General features: G+C 33.0%; 3 protein-coding genes and 1 non-coding gene across 11 annotated transcripts; 2 read left to right on the forward strand and 2 right to left on the reverse strand.

Annotated features, from left to right (window-relative positions):
- Positions 1 to 1,507: 1,507 nt before the first annotated feature.
- Positions 1,508 to 3,412, forward strand: LOC107406886 (auxin-responsive protein IAA1). Of its 2 annotated transcripts, none has more exons than XM_048467678.2 (5): positions 1,508 to 1,866; positions 2,188 to 2,369; positions 2,511 to 2,622; positions 2,755 to 2,819; positions 3,020 to 3,412. In XM_048467678.2, exons 1-5 carry the CDS (start codon positions 1,628 to 1,630, stop codon positions 3,070 to 3,072), a joined length of 651 nt encoding a protein of 216 aa, XP_048323635.1. In that variant the 5' UTR covers positions 1,508 to 1,627; the 3' UTR covers positions 3,073 to 3,412. The 2 variants fall into 2 exon arrangements, with proteins under 2 accessions (XP_048323635.1, XP_048323636.1); XM_048467679.2 differs by having other exon boundaries at positions 1,510 to 1,866; positions 2,758 to 2,819.
- Positions 3,413 to 4,269: 857 nt separating this feature from the next.
- On the forward strand, positions 4,270 to 5,438 carry LOC107406703 (uncharacterized). Its single transcript, XR_003053429.3, has 2 exons — positions 4,270 to 5,055; positions 5,151 to 5,438. It is a non-coding gene; the product is annotated as an uncharacterized LOC107406703 (transcript).
- Positions 5,347 to 9,122, reverse strand: LOC107406692 (D-glycerate 3-kinase, chloroplastic). Its single transcript, XM_048475595.2, has 12 exons — positions 8,771 to 9,122; positions 7,808 to 8,193; positions 7,526 to 7,605; positions 7,392 to 7,443; positions 7,269 to 7,310; positions 7,082 to 7,160; positions 6,977 to 7,008; positions 6,823 to 6,891; positions 6,469 to 6,543; positions 6,238 to 6,354; positions 6,104 to 6,154; positions 5,347 to 5,992 (listed from the first exon to the last, which is right to left on the reverse strand). The coding sequence occupies exons 1-12, from the start codon at positions 8,973 to 8,975 to the stop codon at positions 5,849 to 5,851; spliced, it is 1,332 nt and encodes a 443-aa protein (XP_048331552.1). The 5' UTR covers positions 8,976 to 9,122; the 3' UTR covers positions 5,347 to 5,848.
- A 904-nt stretch (positions 9,123 to 10,026) lies between these two features.
- Positions 10,027 to 16,972, reverse strand: LOC107406728 (cyclin-A2-3). Of its 7 annotated transcripts, none has more exons than XM_048475583.2 (12): positions 16,707 to 16,967; positions 14,761 to 15,104; positions 14,232 to 14,514; positions 13,221 to 13,348; positions 12,845 to 12,937; positions 12,134 to 12,267; positions 11,680 to 11,755; positions 11,302 to 11,378; positions 11,173 to 11,206; positions 10,940 to 11,089; positions 10,729 to 10,863; positions 10,027 to 10,512 (listed from the first exon to the last, which is right to left on the reverse strand). In XM_048475583.2, exons 2-12 carry the CDS (start codon positions 15,043 to 15,045, stop codon positions 10,456 to 10,458), a joined length of 1,452 nt encoding a protein of 483 aa, XP_048331540.1. In that variant the 5' UTR covers positions 15,046 to 15,104; positions 16,707 to 16,967; the 3' UTR covers positions 10,027 to 10,455. The 7 variants fall into 7 exon arrangements, with proteins under 7 accessions (XP_048331540.1, XP_048331541.1, XP_048331521.1 ...); XM_048475584.2 differs by having other exon boundaries at positions 10,027 to 10,509; positions 16,707 to 16,957; XM_048475564.2 differs by having other exon boundaries at positions 10,027 to 10,863; positions 16,745 to 16,972.
- Between the last annotated feature and the right edge of the window lie 2,220 nt (positions 16,973 to 19,192).

The raw sequence follows: 19,192 nt of genomic DNA on the forward strand, positions 1-19,192 counted from the left end.
AAACTAATAAACATCATAAATATTAAAAATTTTAATTGGTTAGACTTTTGTAGTTGATATTCAACACAAGATCCTAATCTAATAATGAAATACCAAAAAATTCAAATATGATAATCCTTATTTCTGAATAGATTGTATTTGTTTCTTTATTGGAGCTAGATTTTTTTTTCTCTTTTTTTCTTTTTTAATATCTCTGGTGCATCCCACAATTTCAAAGATTACGGATTGAGTTAATTAAACAATTAATCAAGGAATTAGGATTGTATAAAATAAGATTAATTGCAACAAATCCTGTTTTAATCTAATTTAATCAGAAATATCGTTACACAGTCCACGGAGACACAGTTACCAGTGAGAAGTTTCAACTGTAAATCCGCAGGCGGAAATCGACATGTTCTCCACGTGTCGGTCGGCGAATAAACTAAAAAAACTATAACATTTTAGGGTCGTAACACGTTACAGACAAACCAACACGGTCACATGGGCTGTATAATGGGACCCACGTTTTTACTTTATTATAGTTAAAAAATATATATATTCTTATATATATTTATATATATACACTTTTTTTTTTTTTTTTTTGAATTATGTATTTGAGTTGGTTTAATTTTTAATTTTGCCCTTGGCACATGGACTCTCAAAAAGTTGACTTGTACTTAAAGGACCTTGACATGTGGGTCCCAAACACCCTTTTTTGTTCTGATTGTTCACCTTCCATACACGAGCACCCACTTTTATTACCACCAACACCAATAACTTAAAAGTAAAAAAAACATATTATCATTACTATTTTTTGGACAACTCTTTGTAAATCAATAGTTCTATCAAGCTTAAACTATTTATTATTAACCCAAAAAAAAAAAAAAGCTTAAACTACTGTGAATTCTAAAAGCTTTTAAAAATAGACGTCTTATGTAATTTATTTATTTATTTTTATTTTTTTTTGTGACTGAGTTGATAAACTTTACAAATTTTTAAAGTGAGGAGGTGGCTTATAACTTGGTATGCTCTCACATCTTCATAAATTGACACATTCTTTTTTATTTTAGATTAGAAATTGATGTAATGAATAAAAATAAATTTATAAATTTTTAACTCTAATAATTGGCTATATATGACAATATTGCTACACAATGCAAAACTAGAGTCCAAAACTATTTCAAGCAAATCAAACCACAAAAAAAGTATATAAGAAAGAGATCCAAAGGTGTAAGATTTAGTCAATTATTTATTATTATTATTATTATTTTTTTTAAACCATGCGGAAACTTCTAGGTTGCGCACAAGATGTTAAATTGGATTGATGAAATGTAAAAGTGAAATTGTTGCCTCCCAATTTAACCAAAAGGAAAAAGATGAAAAATAAAGTACGTGGGGTCCAAACTTTCAAGCATTCAAATAAATCAAACCTCTGCTGCCAATCCACGTGTCCAAATGGAAATGGCAGAATTATGTTGCCGGCCAAACACTGCCCTCCTCTTCCTTCATATATATATATATATATATATATACTCATAAGTAGTGGAGCAAAGCCAAATTTAAGTTTTGGTTTTCAATTACAATACTTGCTTTCTCAATCACAAAGCATTGTCAATTTGGCAAAACGTTAAAAGTACCCAAAACAAAAATGTCATCGGAAAATGGGAAACTTGACTCGCCGGAGTCCGAAGACACGAAATTGACCTTAGGGTTGCCCGGTGAGTCATCGAAAGCTGCCGGGACTAAACGTGGATTCTCGGGGACCATAGATCTTAATCTTGGGAGCTCAAGATATCATCAGGAGGATCACCATGGTAATTACGATGACCACCATGATGATGGAGCCAATATAGACTTGGGAATGGCGGCTAAACCTTCTGCGGCAAAGTAAGATTTTCGAAATACTAAGTTTAACTTGTTTGTTTTGTACATTATTTTGCTAGTTAAAACCAAAATTATTCTAAAAATTTGGATCTTTCCATATATTAAACTACAACCCGGTACCACTGAAGCTTGAAGAATTTGTGAAAGGTGTATTTAAAATTGGATTATATACCTTAACATAGGAAGAACTTTTTTTCCAAAAACATTTTGAGAAAACACAAATAATCAAAAGACAAGCATATCATTAATATTGTTGCATTATTTATTCATATGATGCATATATATATATATATATATATATAATATATTGTTGTTGATCTGCAGGGCACAAGTGGTGGGGTGGCCACCGGTGAGAGTGTCAAGGAGGAATACGAAAAGGAGCTGCAAATACGTGAAAGTAGCGGTAGATGGAGCTCCATATCTGAGAAAAGTGGATCTCCAAATGTACAATACCTATCACCAGCTCTTGACTGCTCTTGAGGACATGTTTTCTTGCTTCACCATCCGTAAGTTTCATTAATTATTTCATATTCATTTTTTTTTTTTTGATTTATTAATTTTGAATCATACATATATATAAATTAATTTTTAATATATGGTAACAAATTCTAATTACTTAATAAAATGATTGTGATCATGAAGTACAGGTAATTATTTGAACGAGAGGAAGATGATGGACCCGGTAAATGGAATGGAATACGTTCCGACTTATGAGGACAAAGACGGTGACTGGATGCTTGTTGGAGATGTACCATGGAAGTAAGTCATTTTTATTTTCATTTTTCTTTCTTTCTTTTTTTATTTTTATTTTTATTTTTCTCCCTAAATTAGTCTAGCCATATATATATTTCTTAATATAATTAATATTCTTTTTTTTTTTTCTTTACCTAGCAGAATGTTCGTTGAATCATGCAAGCGGCTACGGTTGATGAAAAGCTCAGAAGCAATTGGGTTAGGTAATTAATTATTATTCATAGAGGCTAGTTTCACAACTTTTATTTTTATTTTTTTGGTTGTAGCAAAATAAATAAATAAATAAAAAAGAGGCAACAATTTTTTACTAAGTAGTAATTAAGTGTGTTTTATAAATTATAGTAGAGTGGTAAATCTATAGTTGTATACGTATTAAGTTTTGTATTTGTATGTTGATGTGCAGCTCCATGTACACCCCCCAAAAGGACAAGCACGACTCCAAAGAAACATTTATAATGGATGAGGTATATAGAAATGATGGATATGTGTACAGGAGCTGTTTCCTTCATTTCATTTGTTGGGTTGTCCGGAACTGATCTTGATCAGATATTTCACAAAACGAATTTACAGTTACCCAAAATAAGAGATGCTATTCCTTGTAACTATACATCTCTATGTTGTAAGGTATATATATAGATTAGTAGAAAAAATTTGTTGTTGGAGGCCACTTTTTCTCTTATATGTACGTGGTGTAATTGGCATACTTTTCTTTTTTAGATTTTAGTGTTCTCTAATATTAATTTTTTTATGAATCTGTAATATACTCAAACATATATGAGACCTTGACTTTTTGTCATTGGTAGTTGTGCTCTATAAGAACATGTAGGATATTTAGCTTCAATAACGTTCAGTTAATGTGATAATTCAAAAATTAAAAATTTCTAAACCAATATATAATATATCCATCGAATTTGGATTAATTTGGTGCATGGTCATGATTTTCACGTTCCATCCTTTTTCGTTTAAGATTTAGAAAAAAAGGGGAACAGAAATCCTCTCTCTTTTTTTTTTTTTTTTTTTGGGGGGTGGGGGGACACGGTTGGGGAAGCAAAGAAATATGACAAATTTTTATATGGATGGTGTTAGAATATTTTTTCTATCCTATTTATAAATCAATCATACTCAACATAAACTTCAATATAACTAACTAAACTCGATCCTATCATTTTATGTATATTTACACATCACAAACTGATTAAATTTATTTGATATACACTTGCAATGCGAGTAAAATGTAGGGACTCAAATTTATTTTCTATAAAACTCCACACATAAATATATTCTTTCGTAAATATATTGGATACTACTAGCTATTTTATTCTCCGGATGTAGGCAAAGAAATTAATTTATTTAAGAAATTAGAAATTGCTTTTTATAGTTTCCAACTATTCTTTGAACTTCTTTTCCCTTTCAGCTCACAATATTCTTTAACAGAAAACTTATTCGCTTCACTACCCAAATCATATAAACTCCCGATCCAAATATTTTGGTAGACATAAGGAATTTCCAATTTTACATCTTTGTTATTCAAATATTTTGTGTTTAGACTGTTGGGCTTCCCATTAACAACAATGGGTCAGTCAGGGTCAAGTTACGAATGCTCCATTAGTTGAGATCCAGTCATTGTTCTTCAACTACGTTTGCATCCCAAAGCCCAATAGCCCAACAAAAAGCCCAGGTTTTCCCCGGGTAGCCTTGGGAGGAGGGAAAGAAGCAGTGGTTTTCTAGGAATGGTAATACAGGGTAGGATAGGATTGTCTGTCTTTGGTACAATAAGAATCTTCATCGGTATCATATTTTGCCATTTTGTAGCTATATATATTCTTAGTTGAAATGATAAATATTTGCAGCCATTAGAGAATTTAAAAGCAGGCAGAAAATTATAAAAAAGTAAAAACCTAGGTTCATAGGAAAATTTGCTGGCTTCCTTGGACTCATTAAGCTAATCAGCAATATTAATTGAATCAAAGGACTTCAAACCTATCTAGCACATAAAAGTGAAGGGATAAAAATCCTTCAATCTATGACCATCCAATAAGCATCCCCACTTTGAAAAGTTCAGTTTTTATGACCATATGCTAACACTTTACTAGTTATAGATGCAATTTCAATATGGAAACATTTAAAGCAACCATGTGGGAAGCATGGTTACTGTAGCTTGCTGCTTTATGTTCGTTAGAAAGAAGGAATTCAAGAAAAAGAGACTTTCCTACTTCCCTCTCAACAACCAATTCATAATAAATGCATCTTCTTTTCCACCTATATATTATATTGTACTGAAAGATGCTATGTGAATTATGAAAGTGTTTTTCCAATCAGCCTCTCAATCAAGCATTCAAGAAACAGAAAGATGAGTAGTGAAGCACCAGCACACCAACAAATGTCCTACTATGACCACGTCCAGAAACGCCATGACGAGAAAGGTTGCCTTTATGCCTGGTCTGTCTTTCTTTTCATCTAAACCTCAAATTTAACAACAACAAAAAATTCCCCCCCTCTGTTTCTTTTTCTTTTATATGTCAATTTTGATGCAGGCTGTTCACGTTGTGTTGCTGCTGTTGCTGCTACGAGACTTGCGAATGCTGCTTAGATGGGGTCTGCTGTTGCTGTTCTTAGATTTCTTTCATTCCTATACTAAATTTATTGGTTTTGGAACCAAGTTTCTTGTTTCATGAAAACTTTCTTAAAAGAAAAAATTCGATGTGAACAGAGTCTTTCAATCCCAAGGCCTTTTTTTATTTTTTATTTTTTATTTTTGCTATTTAGTTGATTGTTGTACCCATGTATCAAACTGCCTCTAATGAGCAAACAAGTTTGGGACATTGATCTTGGTGAATAATCGATAATGAGTTTATTGAAGGTTATTGGCAATAATTGATCCTTTACACAATTACATTTACAATTATAATTATCTCCTCAATTTCAATTTGATATCAAGAATCCATCTCTAGGTTTTTTTAGCAGTAAGCCTTGGATTACATAGATGAAAGCTATAAAGCCAGCATCCGTTTACAAGTAACATCATAATATATACTTTAACACCCTAAAAAGAATTGAAATTGGTGGCCTAGAAAAAGAAAATTTTACATTTGAAGATATCTGCTAAACAGTCATTTACATTGACTTTCCCTGATCGTTGATACTCTTTAAAACCAGTCTCCTATGCATATTTCATCTTCAGGAAGTCAAAATTGGGCTCCATGGCAAGCTTGTATCCGAAATCATGAATCACTTAGTTACCAAGGATAGGGTTTCTCTCTTCATCAATTTCAATGATGAGAAGATGATTAGGATCGGATCCATTTGGCCCCTCAGAATAAAGTGTAGGAAGGTAAGCATGGTATGCTGGCAGGTACCTTGACACAAAATCTTTGACCTGCAAAATAGAACCCCAAATCACAAATATTTCTGCTACTAGAACCTACTGCAGTTTTTCTTTTCTGTCATTGTAACACTATCAAATATGAGTGCATATAAAATAACACACCTCCTCATCAGACATTCCAGGTTTGCCTGCCTCTCTCATTGCAATCTCTGCCTGCAGGATCACCACGTTACTTATTACACAAGGTTATGGTTTATCATTACATATAACAGTACTTAGAAAGATGAAATACAAACCTGCAAACGCCACTTGTAGACACAACTTGGGTCCTTAATCTTGATAACTATCCACGACTTAATGAATTTGTCCCAAGCATCATAATAAGCTTCAAGATTTTTATTTACAATCTCGAGCTGTAAAATGAAACTTAAGATTGAATGTAGCTTCCCTCACTAAAACTACAATATGACATCAAACCATGTGCAAGTAATATCAATGATGTCTTAAAGTATTCCCCATGCTCTGACCTGAGGATCAACAGCCTTGACAACTTCACCTGGAAGAGGTTTGAAACCAAGCATCCAACCTTCAAACAGAACAACCTGAATGACCAAATCAAGCCAAAAAAGCTGTAACATGAGATTCTGTTTCAGGATTTTCCAACATAGGCAATCAAAAGAAACACCATTTGGGGTTTTGTCCTAGAGATTCAAATTCACATCCATACCTTGACTATTATTAATGAACTTAGAACAAGACAAGTGAAACTTCGATATGAGCAAACATATATTTCACATAATCAGGTTTCTAAAAGGTAATACTGCCATACTTTTATACCAGCCAAAAGTGAAAACGTGATCAATCCTAAAAATCCCACTTACAGAAAGTGGCCCTTCAACCTCTGGCCATGTTGAAGGATCAGCTCTGTCACCCTTCCCATTGTAAGCAGACTGAAAGAGAGAGCAAGTCGTGATATGCAACATTGGACTTAAAATTAGATTTGGAAAATGACCAAATTTATTTCAATGGGCTTACCTTGTCATATCGGGGCAGCTTCAACTTCATACCTGGATACTTCAGATTTAATTATTGAAAAAAGCAAATACTAATTGCAAATAAAGCTATCTCAAGAAGACTTACCTTCTTTAGTTAAATTGGTTAGACCTGTCAGTGTTTCAACAGAGAATGGAAGATCATGGCTGCCAGCATTTCCACGGAGCTAAAGCAACAGAAATAGAACAAACTATCATGACAAAGCATTAAGTAATTTACAGTGAAATTGTTTGTCACTTAAAATTTACTATTTGGAGATTGCGTAGATTGCTACCTCTAGAAGTGAATTCCCTGGATGTTGTTCTCTTAGTTTAGCCTGCAATGAACACAATATTGCATCAGAAAACCAAAACACAAAGAAGAAAAAGTAGATACCAAAGATTGCAGAATGTATTACCTGGGCGTCTGCTGTCAAATAAAAGTCATCAATGGATATTGTGGCAGACTTCCTGAGATTTGAACCAAGTTAGCAATCCTAATTTTCTATATTTTTTTACAACTTCAATAATGTGCCATTTTTCTGCAACTTACGTTCTATTTACTCGGAAAAGATAATCAAGAGCAATGACAAGTGTAGTCTTCCCACAACCTTGGGGTGCACTAAAACCAATCTGTATGACAAACAAAATGTCTTAAGAGATAAATGATAGGAATAGCCCTTATCTAATTTAACCCTTTCTAGCAATTTTCTGTCATCACATAAACCTAAGTAGTTTTCTCACAAACTGGCCAGAAAGACCAAATCCAATACAGCAACTAAATTTACAGTAAGTAATATTGATGTACTGTAGACTTTAATAATAACATATGTACCACTAAGGGAGGTACATCTTCTCCCTCTTTATAACCGGCTCTGTGCTGAGATATCTGATCTTGACACCATAGAAAGACTGGGATATAGTAGTGATAGAACCTAACTTTCTGGGGAACATTAAGGTACAATTCATTGAGCTGAAATAGTCGACAAAGGTGCAAGCCATACGCCAGCCACTTGTCAATTGAGTCAGCTATTGATTTTTCTGTTAGACCCAATTTCTCTAACAAAGGACCTGAGCAAATAAACTCATAAAGATCCTGTATAGATGAAACTTGAGCAGGTTTTGTGGGAAATGCAGAAAAAAGTCGGCCCTGCCCGCTCTCATTGCCAGCGACAATGTTGTGACATAAGGAACTGCCTTGCATCCATGAACTCCCACTGCCTGCAGATTAAAGATTAGAAATGGTAGTTTACTCTATTAATTTCATACTAGATATACACAAACAACTAAAATATCTAACTTCCCATTGACATATATACAAGATAAAAACCAAATTCCATTTCTATTAGCCAAGCCAACATAAAACTACAATTTTGATGGCTGGAATTACACTCTTTTTCATGATTTTAAGGGAAACAACGGCCTCCAAAACCAAATGAAAGGACAAACATATTCTCTCCCGACACAACAAAAACATGAAAGTGCATAGATCATAAGGTCAGTAATCATCTTCCAATCAACAAAAGCACAATTTTTTGTACTAGTGAAAAATTTCCATACTTTCTCAGCCAATTGTGAATACTTTTTGACTTTCCGCAAGATTAGAAAAAAAGAACTGAAACCAACCAGTAGAACAGTAGTACTATCATCATTAAAAAATTGAGCAAATTTCTCCTGCACTGTAAACCCCGTAATAGAACAACAAGGAATTATTAAGAATCAAAAATTGCAAAATCCATAAAAGGCGGATTAAATTGATCGAGGATATGTAAATTGAATAAAAAGAATGAATTTTTACCAGATTTTGAGAACTGGGTAGGCACCGGAAATGGCTTTGAATGTGGACTTTGTTTGTTTATAGAAGAGAGAGAATTGAAATGGTGGGAATAAGAAGAAGAATGTAATTTACATTTGAAATTATTATTTAAACAATTACTACTATTATTATTATAAAAATGAGAGAAAGAAGGTGCTGGCTGAGATAAGATATTCAAAGCCGCCATTTTTATTTCTCTCTCCTCCTCTCTCTCTCTCTCTCTCTCTCTCTCTCTCTCTGCCTATGATGTTGCAGAGAAGATAACCCACAAACTCTGAGGATGCAGAAAATCTTTGGTCTCCACGCGATTACTAAATTACCCAACTCCGATTTTCATTTTTTAAAAAACATTTTTTTTCACCCAGTAATTATATAGTATATAATGATTTTTTTATTTTTTTTATAATTTGTCAAGGACAAGTACTCTATCAGTATTCGTAATTTTGATACGATGGTAAAACTAATAAAAATATATTTCCGAATTTTTAAGTGCGGATTAGTTAAAAAAAAATTATATTTATATTGCAGATTATTTTGTCTTCTTTTTTTTCTCTTACAAATTCCCAATTATTATTCTTATTATTATTATTTATTTTTTTTTTTTTACAATTTTGCTCTTTAAATTTAGGCATTTAAATCAAGACCCTAAACCCTTAAATAAGCACCATAATAAGCTTTCGATTAACCAAAAAACCAAATAAATAAATAAGCGAAAATTTTAATTGAAAAAACAAACATTTAGGACAAGGATATACAGGACATTTGAGACACCTGATCGTTAAAGATCGAGCACAAATAAAGTGAAATACGTTAAAGATAACTGTCACCGCTTTTCTTACCCAAAAAAAAAAAGGTCACCGCTTTGACATTCATTATTACCAAATTTACCAAAAAGTTTTTTTTTTTTTAAATGAATAAATAAATAAACGTAGTTTGCTGTTTTTTCTGGCCGCTGCTTTTTGGTACTTGATAAAGCCAGGAATAAAAAGAGCACCAAACAAGACCAAAAGAACAAAGATGGCAAAAGTAAAAAAAAATTTGTTTGGTCATTTACTTCAAATTTCATTTTTCTAATTTTAAAAAGTCCATGTTTAGAAAATCAAAAAGGAATAATGCTACATGCACCAAAAAATCAGGGAAAAAAAATTTAATGAAACAGAAGAAACATAATGAAACAATTATCTCTAATTTACACCATACTAAGAGCAGATGAAAAAGTAACAAGACACAGAAGAGAATTTGCAAAATAGAAGTACATTAATTGAGGCATAGTTTGCCAAAGTTACATTCAGCAAGTAAAAATGCTCTCTTGCCTACTTTACAGATTTAACACGTTTACTTTCCCTATCACAGTTACAGCCCAATTATAAGTCCCAAGTGTAGATAAACAATTTACACATTTAGTTTCAAACTAAGCGGCCATATCCTTAGCTTCAGTTTTACATAGAAAAAGGGTTTGAAAAGAACAGGACACAAAGGTTAGAATTTCTAAAACAAAGATCTAACCAATTTGGCAGAAAATGAATATAAATGGATTAGACATCAATTACAAAGTCAAGGACTAAATTTGGCAAAATCCAGATGGAACTTTCCATTTGGCCAAAAAAGTATACCCATCAGTTAGCATTCTCTCGCACAGTAAGATGCCGGAGGCTTTAAACTCATCTTCAAAACAGTGTTTCAAGCAGTTTTGGAGAAGACAATGCTGCCACCGACTTGAACTGCTATAACAACAATCACTTCATTATAAGCTTAATAGAATTTTCCATATCTAACATCAAGGAAGTCCCTATTGACATGAACTTTACAAACTACAATTTTGACACCCAAGTAAAGGATAAAAGTGAAATGAAACCACAAATAAAGGTTGGAACAATTTTCTTTTTTCTTTTTTCTTTTTTTTTTTTCTTTCTTTTTTTTCTTTTTTGGCAATTTGATACCTTCTCTTGTCTATATTTCATGCGTACGGCACTAAGAGGACAACCATTTGTGTTCAACTGTAAGTCTTGTAAGGCAAGAACTGTTGTTTTCAAATCCAATGGCTTGTACGAGGTATAGTATTCTAGTGTCGGATTCTGTCAGTCATGCAAATGAAGTCAGACTTCCACTACATACTTGAACTTAAAGTAAGAAAAAGGAAAAAAGACAAACCCATGGATGGCTCGACTGATCTAGTGTCCATCTGGAAAGAAATACAGCCGATGCAGCTATCATAGAAGGAAGGAAATTCAAGAAGCCATAATCTACCAATGTTAGTTCAGCTAGATAATTGGCCAAGTACTCCAGTTCAAGACAAGGGGTCTGAAAGGACGCAATTAGACATATAAGTATCTAATCAAAGGTCTGAACCAAAGGCCAGCAACAGCTTAAAGCAACCATCATACCTTATAAGAAGCTTGAGCTGCACGAAGAAATCTCCTGAAAATCAAGAAATGTGGGTAAGAAAGTGCAGCTGTATACCAATTAGCTTGGACCTATCTCTAATGTAGATCACAATATAAGCTTCAAAGTACCTGAGAAAAGTTTTTGCTGTGGGTGCAAAAAGTTGAAAACTGAAATGCTTCAACACTTGAATCTCCATTTGCAATACCTGCAAGTTTACTTTATTCAGGAATTCAACCAAAAGAAATTTTAAAGGCAATGAATAAATAAGAACAGTTTCACATCATGCCATAGCACCATATGTATTACAGACAACTCCATTACCAAGAACAAGGAATTTTAATATGTGGCTTATTTAAGATGGGGCTTAATTAACTTAAAGTCATGAACTCTAACAATATAATTTTCTCATTATCCATTCACATGCCGATGTACTGTCTATGTATTGAGTAGATATACGAGAATCATTTTCCCATATCTATATATTGAGTATAAGAATAATCACATACCTCCTCTCTCGTGTAAGTATTGTCTGTGATGAAGCAAAATTCTTCTACGCGTGGTGCACAAATTTCTTCATACTTTCTTTAAACCACAAAGAAAACCACATTCAGCATCACAATTAACAACGTTAGAAATTATACGCTGAAATATGCATTTAAACAAACTCTCTGAACTTCCAAGTACAGAGTTACTTGCAGGGGATTAGTAGTAACAAACCAGACTAGTTATCCTATACATGTCCTTAATTCTTCATTGATGGAGATTAATCTTTACCATATTATTAATCATCTTATTTTTTGAATGCCTCCACTGATAATTTAGCAGTGGCATAAGCATCTAACATTGGAAACAACCTTCTCTACAGTTTTAACTAGAACTTCTGATATTGCTGAAATTCTCGATTATGATTTCTGAATGAGAAGTTTAGCAGTTGGCTTTGATATGAATATGAAAGCTTACGAGGAAATCAGCATGCAAGTGATTCCAAGAAGTTGAAGTCTATGTCTTTCTATGTAGTTTTGAGAGAGAAACCAATCAATTAGATGTACTGTGAGATAAAGTGTATCTGGGACCAACTTGTATTCCTCTGATACCTGAAACCAAGATAAAACTGGTTAGCTATTACATCTGTTGGTTCTCAAATTTTGCGAAGAAAAGATAATGTGGCAGTTCATCATCGACTAGCCAAATAAAATGCCTGAAAGTATTGAAGAATTCCTTGAATTGGAGCTGCACACTTAACCCACTTCACATTGTTGTTTTATAATTTTGACCAACCAAATGCACAATAAAAAAAAATAAAAAGATAATTAAAAATATATATATATATATATATATATATTAACTATGCTGACAACCACAGCACAACATGCGAGCAGCTTAAAAAAAGGAGAAAACTGTAAAGACTAGACATTTTACATGTGACAGGTAAAGATGCATTGCGTTTAGGATGAAATTTCAAGCATATAAAGTATATTTAGAGCACCCAAAATGAATATTATGTCCTTTTCTCAAAAGAATGGAATACCCTTGATCATTCAACGCTACTTTAGTTTTGATGCAGGAGTCAACAACCATAGCTTCATTGACTACAATCAAGGTGTGTATGCTTCAACTAATAAAAGTATTAGTATGACTAACAAAAATCAAGATTGACAAATCGATTCTAACCTCTACAAGCCAATCCACCAAAATACCCCGCATACTTTGGGTGATATCTCGCTGTATTGTTTCCATACAGTTTGGATATGGTCTACGAGAAAGCTGGAGAAGAAGAATAAATTAGATTGTAAATCAGAATTCTGTCTAGACTGAGGACACAAAGATAATGAACACATATTTTAATGCCCCAAAGCAAGCAGAGAGCAGCATCAAGAATTTGATTTGACCCGACTGTGAAGGCGCAAAAACGTGCCTTAGAGGAGGTACCCCTCGTTATTTTAAGTTGTAAAATAAACAACCATCTTTACCAAATTGAGTGAATTTTAATTAACAATTATCACTTTGTTGGATTCCATTTTCCAAAGAAAGTTCTGGTAGCACAAACCTCTGCAACACGTAAATTGTTATAGATATCAGGAGCATAGAGGCAACAAAATTCAGGATTCTTGTGATTCGCATCAATGTCAACAATGTCTGGAGTTCTTGATGTCATGATGTTGCCATATCCTTTCTCTGCTTCAACAATTTGAAAAAATAAATAAATAAAAGTAACAGATTGCTGGATGCAGAAATTAAAACACAACAAAATTGTAACAAGCAGTATACAGTTTTTAGCCGCAAACTATACAGTACAAACGATGGCCAAAGAGCTAAATTATGGCCAACAATAGAATATGGCATGACATTCATATACTGCCTACAAAAGCTTTAGATTCCAATTTCATGGATTTGCTGTAAAAAGAATTAATCTAAATTTTATACAAGAAAAGTTTTATATAGTACTTACTCAAATCAGGTTAAAAACACAACTCTTTCCCTGTTAGCCTACATATCTAACACCCTTCATTAAACATTTATATCCTTCCCCAAAGGATCCATTCTTACCCAGGCAGAACAATGTGATCTTAAGCAGTAGACCTAGAAAGCTGCCAGTTAGTATTTGTTTGAACTTCGGGAGATGATATTATTATTATTACTGAATAAGTATGATAAATATGTTTGAAGTGTATAGACAAACGATTACTGCTAATTGATATGACAACATTGCTCATAGGAAGCAAAAATATATTTTATTTGAGAAACAACCTTAGATTAGATCTTTGGAACACGCAAAGCCCTTGTGTTCACATAATAATTAAACTGAATTTGACTACCATTAGACATTAAGCTTCCTTTGTTATAATTAGATGTAATGTAAATAAAGCAAAATCAAGAAGTAAATCATATGCTGCTAGGAGTACCAGAATATTTTATGCTTTAAAACAGGCACATCCAAGACAGACAAATATTGAGAAGTAAATTTTCTCAAATTTTACCAAAGCTTCTAGGCAAGCATACAACTGCCACAGGATTGTCATGTTTAGATAAAAAAAAGCTAGAGTACCAAACAGCGCACCTTTCTTTGAAGGACTTTCAAGTTGTGAATTCGTTAAAGAACTTTGACTATCAAACTGGTGACCATCTTCGTCACACCCCTTTAAGGTAGTTAACCTAAGAGGTAAATTTTCTTCCAAATTAACTGAAAATTTAACCTCTTCCAATTGAACTTCTATTTTCACTATTTCTTGCACATTCTTTTCTTTCAAATCAGACTGAGGAGGAGGAAACTCTGTAGAAACAGAAGGGGTCACTCTGGTCTCCTTCTTCCAACCTTTTTTGGCTGTCTTGTTGTTCTTAGCCTAACAATAATCAAAATTGAAGAAAAAGTCACATTTTTAATAGAACAAAAGCTTTCACGAAGGAGATATTAATCAATCTAATAAATCTTGAAGTAAATAAAAAACCAGTAAGTGAAAGCCTTCGTCCAGGCAATATTTAATCAATTATGTACAAAACACTATTGACAAGTCAACAACTGAGGACCCTGAAATCATTTGTCTTTTTTTTCAAAACATAGTATGTCGATCTGAGAAGCAAGATCTGACCTGAACTTTGGGGGCGTTGAAACAGCTCCTATCACAACAAATATTGGTTACATCCTGAAGCACCACTCTTCTCTTACTCGGAACACATGCATTTTCAGAACTGGTATGGTTCTCATCAGTGGCACTTCTCTTTGAATTTGTTTGTGAAGCCTGCTTCTTATTTTGCTGTGCCGGTGCTTTTAAAGGGGGTAACTGTCCAGATGCAGCTAAGGCAGCAGCTCTAGAACGTGTTATTCGACCAGGAAGCTCTCTACCATTAGCAGTCATCACATTTTCTCTCTTCATGTTTTCAGGCCTTGGGAAAACAAGGCACAGAGCATTAAACTGAAACTAGTTTAAGGAACCTACAATAAACCAGGCCAAGTGAATTTGTGAGCAAACTGCATGTCAGCATCTCAACAGAAATACAGATAGCTAAGGCAGAAGATGAAGAATAGACATTAAATTGAAGATCAGAACTTGTATCTTTCTTTTTAATACTGCTGCATATCAGCAATTCTACAGAGATACAGACAGCTAAGGCAGAAGATGAAGAATAGACGTTAAATTCAAGATCAGAACTTGTGTCTGTCTCGTTGATACCTAAATTTAATAGGTAGATTAGGTCTTACAGGTAATATATTTGGAAGATCTTAGGGGTATGTCTGGAATGCAGATTTAGAGATGCACCTTGTCGACTATAAAAAGCAGGCAGACAAAATCCCATTCAAACTGCAAATTGGTTTCTCTCCGTAGTCATATCATCTAACATATACGCTAAACTTATAACGAACTAACTGAAGGTAGATTTTCTAGCGCATAGAACAGCCACATTCTGGATGCTGAAAGAAAGTAAGTCATTTAAAATGCATAATTTGAGATCCAGTAAGCTTATATAAGTTTGAATCTGTAGTAGGCTATCAAAACTATCTCAACTAAAATCCTAATAGTCAATCTTTCCCCAAAAATCTTCATAAACATACCGGAAGAATTGGGGACATTTATTAAGTTTTTGTTCATGAAGAATTTTCATAATTTTTTTTTTTTTGTATAGTCCTCAGCAAAGCATTAAGAAAAAACAAAAAACAGAGAGAAAATATCTTGACATGTATAATGACAATGACTTGGAAACAGCAGACTCAATATGCATCAAGCACCATACACAACAAACATGTAAATTCTTAACACAAATATAATCAATAATTCATGAAGAATTATTCATGGAAACTAATGCAGGAAAGCGCATGCATATATAACAGACAAAATTTTTGCCCATTAGTTTGGTTGATGAGAAAAGAATTTGCAATTTTAATCTCTTGAAATCTTTCGTTATTCGGACGGAAGTGCGATCAAAAATACATTAGAAAAATAAAAAATAAAAATAAAAAGCTCATCATTTCAGCTTCTTCTCTTCGCATATAATTCCTGGCAACCAACCAGCGCATCAAGCTCAGGTCATGAGTAGTAAAAATCTTTCTTTTTAACGAATCCAACTTTCAAAACTTCCCTATGTCCCCCCCACACACACACACAAAAAAAAAAAAAAAAATGCTTTCTACACTTCAAGACTACTAAAATTTTTGACAAAGCAAAAAAAAGAAAAAATGGCGACTGGTCTTGTTCCAAGAAAATTGGAAGAAACGAAAAGGAAATGAATGAAAACCCTCTAAAAATTAGAGAAGAAACAATCTCAACTGATATAAGGAAAATTCTCGACCCAGCTTCATTATTTGTTGAGCTCTTTTATCTTCTTCTCCATACTTCCTCGCCAAACTAAGTACTCATAAACACTCAAAAAACCGTAAATTTTGTCCCAATCTTCAAGAATTGCACAGATTTTAGAAACCCACTAAACCCTAATCCATGCATTACCAAGTAAAACCATATTTTATTTTATTTTATTTTTTTTCAAAATCAGAAAACTTCAATCAGACAAACACACAATGCATATAAGATTAACGCATTACATTTGTGTAAAATATATGCGTGGTTGTCAAAGATTGACCTGAGAGACTCTCCTCTGAGCTTCCAGACCTCCATAGACAGAGGTTTAAAAAGCAAAGAGATAGATAGAGAGAGAGAGAGAGAGAGAAAGAGAAAGAGCTCTTCACTGCGAGCGGGATTGTAAGGAATTTGAAACGCTGAGAAATAATGGAGCTTAAAATAAATAAAATTAAAAATTTTAAAATGTTTTAGAAACTACAATATTATAACGTTTTGATAATTTAAATGAGAAAATAGTGGAGTTGACCGGTTGACCAAAAGTGCACAGTTCATTGAGTTTTTTTTTTCTTTTTTTTTTTTTTGGGTGGGGGTTTCGCTTAATTTTGATTTTTGATTCGGATTTACGGTCAGATCGCGCGTGAGATCTGTAACATCTGTTGGATTTAGAGTTTGAGATTACGATTTCACCCCCCGAGTTATTGGGGTGTTTATGAGTGTATTTTGGGTTTGACTTGTTGAATTTACCTTTGGGTTTTGCGCTTTTATCAAGGGTAAGTTTTGGTAATTAATTAATGGCTGTCAGATTCAATTCGTTGCGGTTCAGGAAAGGGTCTGGATCGTATACGGGTGAGAGTATCTTTTCTGCTAAAAGGGGGAACTGGAAGTTTCACTTTCGTTCTTATTTCTCAAATTTTTTAAAAAAATAATAATAAAAAAAGGTCTGGAAGTTTCATATTTTATTGGACGACACGTGGCGCGTGGAATTGTTTAAAATGTCCAAATAACTCTTCCTAGGATTAGGTGTGTCAGTCGGGCTTGCCTTAGACCAACTTTGCATTTATAATTTTTTATTTACTTTTTTGTTATTTTTGGCTAACAAAGTTTTTGCTTTTCGTTTACTTGGTTCTTCCCCAGCTGTCAGTCATTTACTCATTCCAAATTTACAATGAAGATAACAAATTTAAAAAAAAAAATAATAATTGGTGACTTTTGAATCTGAAGTTCAAATTGATTCAAAATATGCCAAAAACTTCTGCTATTTTTGGCATTTTTAAACTCAGAATTACTAGTCTTTTTTTTTTTTTTTTTTAAGTAAATGACTAATAAGTCTACTTAAAATATTAGCTTTTCTTTCTTTTTCCTTTTTTTTTCCCATTTTTTATATCTGACACATTCTCGAATTTCTTACAAAAGACATACAAACAAGCAATCTTAAAACACTGCGACATTTGGTTGTTTAATAAAATAAAGAAGTTTATTATTAAAAAAAAAAAAAATTGGAATGCCAGAATAAACATATATATCTTAAGATTTATGACAAATTAGTTGCTTGTTATCAAACTATTTTAGAATATTCCAAGTTGTTCTTCTCATACATGGTATTCTTAGATTGTCGAAAAAAATAGTTAATTTTATCACGGCAAAAATTTAATTAGCATGCCATTGTAATAATTGGAACCATGAGTAGATAGCTAAAGTATTTTGGGACAATATGATAACATCCTTTCACCATTTGCAGGAGCAAATTCAAATGATTTTGGACCCTAAAAAAAGAAATAAATGAGATTTTTTGTATAGCTTTTATTGTGGATCTATTCTAATAAATATATATAATTACAATGAATGGAAATATAAGTAAAAAATAAGTTGGTGGAAGGGAGGGAAGGAGATGAGTGATGAAGTATCAAAATTTTGAAATTGAAATGGAGGAATTGGTTGGCGTGTGGTGGTGGTGTTAGTGATTTTGAATTGAAGTGCAAATGTGGTGGTGGTGGTGGTGGTGGTGTGGTGAGTGTGTTAGAGAGACTGAGTTCACTGTTCATTACAATTAACACGTGATCTGCAGCTTTTATGACCGACTTTATCTCCAAGGATGAGCTGGACCCCACATGAAAGGGAACATCAACAACAACCACCTCTTAATACCATCTTTGAAATGTCTAAACTAACCCCGCCAACTCTCAACCTCATCTGTCCTTGTCCAATTTATCAGCAATTAAGGACCTCCTCTTCTCAAAGTTTTTTATGTTTTTCTTAGGATATGATGTAATATGATAGAATTGGTGACTTCCTATGTATAATATATGTGTAGAAAGTCTATACCTGCAATAATTGACTTGAATTAAGTATAATTTTGAAAAATTAAGATTGATAAACATAATTCCTTGTTCAATGAAGTATAGTTTAAGCATGCATTTATTCAAGTTGTAAGGAGATGAACATCAAACAAGTTGTCAATCTTAGATGTGGCATTGTCTTAAATAACTCTTTTGGTTAGATGCTGAAATGTAAGAATTAAAAACTGGGTTTTGCATAATTTTTTCAGCTCAAAAACTTGGTAACTCGGTCTCATGGCAATCAAATAGTTATATGTATGCCATGTAAATATAATTTGAGCATTGGAGGATTATCTAATGCATAGTCAACTAATTTATCTCAGATCCAAACTGTTTGGTGTTTAAACAATTACATGTTACTCTTTCTCTTTCTATACGTATGTATTTTTAAA

This window comes from Ziziphus jujuba, chromosome 1, assembly GCF_031755915.1.
Source record: "Ziziphus jujuba cultivar Dongzao chromosome 1, ASM3175591v1".
NCBI classification, from domain to species: Eukaryota; Viridiplantae; Streptophyta; class Magnoliopsida; order Rosales; family Rhamnaceae; genus Ziziphus; species Ziziphus jujuba.